General features: G+C 39.2%; 1 protein-coding gene across 1 annotated transcript; it reads left to right on the top strand.

The window, feature by feature from the left end:
• Window positions 1–1,295: 1,295 nt before the first annotated feature.
• Window positions 1,296–2,290, top strand: TAS2R16 (taste 2 receptor member 16). The gene has a single exon (XM_005550634.4). It carries the CDS (start codon window positions 1,360–1,362, stop codon window positions 2,233–2,235), a length of 876 nt encoding a protein of 291 aa, XP_005550691.2. The 5' UTR covers window positions 1,296–1,359; the 3' UTR covers window positions 2,236–2,290.
• Window positions 2,291–3,712: the final 1,422 nt, after the last annotated feature.

Genomic DNA, 3,712 nt, shown 5'->3' with positions numbered 1-3,712 from the left:
AACCAATTCACCTTTTAATAATATTGTTTTGTCATCTCAGTTTTTTATTTCCTGTTTCTTGCATTTTATTGAGAATGCAAAGCAGATGCTTCTTACACTTAATTCTGTTTTCTGGTGTAATTTTTTAAGCTATTGCTTACCTTTGCATCATGAGTTCAGTAGTGTCTTGTTTTGTGTTCAAGAATTCTAAGCTTCATGTTTGCTTGCTTCTGTGTTATCTTCCTTGAATAACTAAAAGTCCATACAGACTCCAAATTTATTATACATAAGGTCAATGACTTTCACTTTGTCTCTGTCACCAACTAGCAATTATTAGAATAACCTCTCATTTCTGAAGTCACTTATTACATATTTGGTGTCTATTTGGAAGAGTTGTCCTGAACTGAAGGAAAATATATTCCTTTTATAGCCTTCTTGTAGAGCTATGAAATGATTCCTGCACATTTGGAAGTAATATGCTTTACTAGTGGTAAGAGGGTCCTCTTTCAATTCTTCCTGAGCAATGAGAGCAGTGACAAAAAGAACCTAGCCATGTAAGAGAGAAAACAAAAATAAAACAAAAAAAAAAAACACAAAAAACCACTGATGTTAATGGGACAAGAACAATTCCTGAAAATACATAAGGTATAGGTTCAAAGCATTGGAACTGGCAGAAGAACAATAGCTAAGAGGGGCTGTGTGCAGTGTTTTATCTGCAGTTTGATTTCTCTGAGTGGGGGAATTCAATGGGCAGTTATGCAAGTGGCCTGCATTGGATGGAAATACTTGAAGGTCTGGAGTTCAGCAATTTTGTGGAATTTCAGAGGAAATTCCCTCTGAATTTTTATTTACCCTCACACTTTGGTTGTAGCATCCACCACTAGCTGCCATAAGAACTGGGAAGATAGGGCTTCTGAGGTTCGCTTTGGTACTGCACTCAACAGAGCAAAAACATCATGCAGGACATGAACGAACAGGGAAGGATTCATCTTTCCTGTGGCTCAAATTTTAGGTTAAAAGAGTAAAGATGTCATTTAACAATGATAAGGAAGTAAGCTAAGTGCACCTCAGAAAAAAAGGAAATAAACATGGTTAGGAAATACGTATGCCTTTTTGGAATAATCAAATCATTTCAGGAGCAGGAATCCACATTTAAACAATATTTCCCTACATTCAGATGTGATAGCAAACAGCAAGCAAAGCATAAACAAATTCTATGGATAGGAAAATGACAAAATTAAAAATGACCTTGGGAAAATTTGCTTCCAGAGGGAGGGGTTTTCTTGCACCAGACAGTGGTGGAATCGGGAACCCATTCTCTACCTGGAAATTGGTACAGAGATTCAGTCTTTGTCCAGGAAGACACTTTGGAGTAGAAGAATGATACCCATCCAACTCAGTGTCTTCTTCATGATCATCTATGTGCTTGAGTCCTTGACAATTATTGTGCAGAGCAGCTTAATTGTTGCAGTGCTGGGCAGAGAATGGCTGCAAGTCAGAAGGCTGATGCCTGTGGACATGATTCTCATCAGCCTGGGCATCTCTCGTTTCTGTCTACAGTGGACATCAATGCTGAACGATTTTTGCTTCTATTTTAATTTTAATTATGTACTTTGCAACTTAACAATCACCTGGACATTTTTTAATGTCCTTACATTCTGGTTAAACAGCTTGCTTACCATCTTCTACTGCATCAAGGTCTCTTCTTTCACCCATCCCATCGTTCTCTGGCTGAGGTGGAGAATTTTGAGGTGGCTTCCCTGGCTATTACTAGGTTGTCTGATGATTACTTGTGTGACAATCATCCCTTCAGCTATTGGGAATTACATTCAAATTCAGTTTCTCACCATGGAGCATCCACCCAGAAACAGCACTGTAATTGACGGACTTCAAAAGTTTCATCAGTATCTGCACCAGGCTCATACAGTCGCGTTGGTTATTCCTTTCATCCTGTTCCTGGCCTCCACCATCTTGCTCATGGCATCATTGACCAAGCAGATACAACATCATGGCACTGGTCACTGCAATCCAAGCATGAAAGCGCACTTCACTGCCCTGAGGTCCCTTGCCATCTTGTTTATCGTGTTTACCTCTTACTTTCTAACCATACTTATCACCATGATAGGTACTCTATTTGATAAGAGATGTTGGTTATGGTTCTGGGAAGCTTTTGTCTATGCTTTCATCTTTATGCATTCCACTTCACTGATGCTGAGCAGCCCTACATTGAAAAGGATTCTAAATGGAAAATGCTAGGCCTAGAGGTTGCCTGAGGCACAAGGTACAAGACTCCCGGGCAATTGATATAATTAATACCAGTAAAGAGTATTGCTCTTATCAATCAATTCATTGTGAATCACCATGAATGCAAGCCTCATTCTCTTCCATCTTCGCAGCCATCTATTTCTAAATAATCAACCCTTTCTGCATCCTTTTCCACTGGTTTCCTTTCCCTTTCACAATCCTCAGGTTGGTTCCAACTTGCTCAAGACTGCCCCATCTCTCCTTAGTCCTTGCCAACTCTGGAATCGTACACCTGGTATATTCTACACAAGACAGTCAAAATCATGGTGTCCACACATTAATTTAACTTTCCCATGACTGCCAGTTACTTCACACATGAATATGAATACCATCCCACAAAAACGTATTGCTTGTACCCTGAATGCTTCCCATACTAAGCCTTCAATTCACTTTCTTTAGTCAAGGGGTCTCTTTCTCTCTCTCTCTCTCTCTCTCTCTCTGTCTGTCTCTCTCTCTCTCCCCCTCTCCATCTCTCTCTCTTTCTCTATCCCCTGGCTGTTTCTGGGCTTTTATCTAATGATACAAATTTTCTTATTTGCTTCTCTTCCAAATGTCATGTCTTTATCTCTTCAAAACTCAAGTCAAAATTTAACTCTTTCTTCATTTCCATTAACCAAAACATTATACTCTTCCCCAGAATAGCAGACAATTTGCCCAATCCAGATTCATCCTTAATACCGCCCCAAATATTGACAATTTAATTGTGTCAACTATAAAACTATAAATGGTTTCCATTGGCTCAATTCTTGCCTCTCTATTGCATTATAAGTTGGAGTTAACTTGATGGAACATCTCTATATTGAGACATAGTTGATTTTTTCCCATATACAACCCAGATGTCAGCTAAGAACCACTGTTAGCTCATAACATCTGAATGGCATTGGCTTACATTTTCTACACTTTTTTATTCTGTGCAAAGCCCTCCCAAAATGAATAAGAATATAGAAATCACACAGTAATCAGTGAAAAATCACCTATAAGACATACTCATTCTTTAGATGTTCTTTCTGCCTCCCTGACAGCTTTCTCTCATACCTTCTTCCCTTGCAGGACCCCATGTTGCCTTATCTCGAAGGCATCTCACTCCTCATTTATGTCCTCTTCACCCTTACCTACCAGCAGCTATGTGTCTTGGTAATGTCCAACCACTAGGCCTTTGGGTCTCAGCCTCTGTCCACCCCAGATAGTTATTAAGGTATTCTTCTTAAAGTCAGTTGCATCTCTTACACTATTCTGGTATCAAGTGTTAATAATATGATATTTTCTACACTTTGTATATATTGGGCATGTCTGGTGAACTTCTAGCTCTGCCATTAAAAGATTGAAACACCTCCTGAAAGCAAATTATCCTATGGGGAAAAGGATGCAAGTATCTCAGGCTTGACTGAAAGAATGGCTTAGTCCTGGAAAGGAATGGAAATTCTGATCT

Source organism: Macaca fascicularis, chromosome 3 (assembly GCF_037993035.2).
Source record: "Macaca fascicularis isolate 582-1 chromosome 3, T2T-MFA8v1.1".
Taxonomy (NCBI): Eukaryota; Metazoa; Chordata; class Mammalia; order Primates; family Cercopithecidae; genus Macaca; species Macaca fascicularis.
This window is presented reverse-complemented; position numbering and strand designations above follow the sequence as displayed.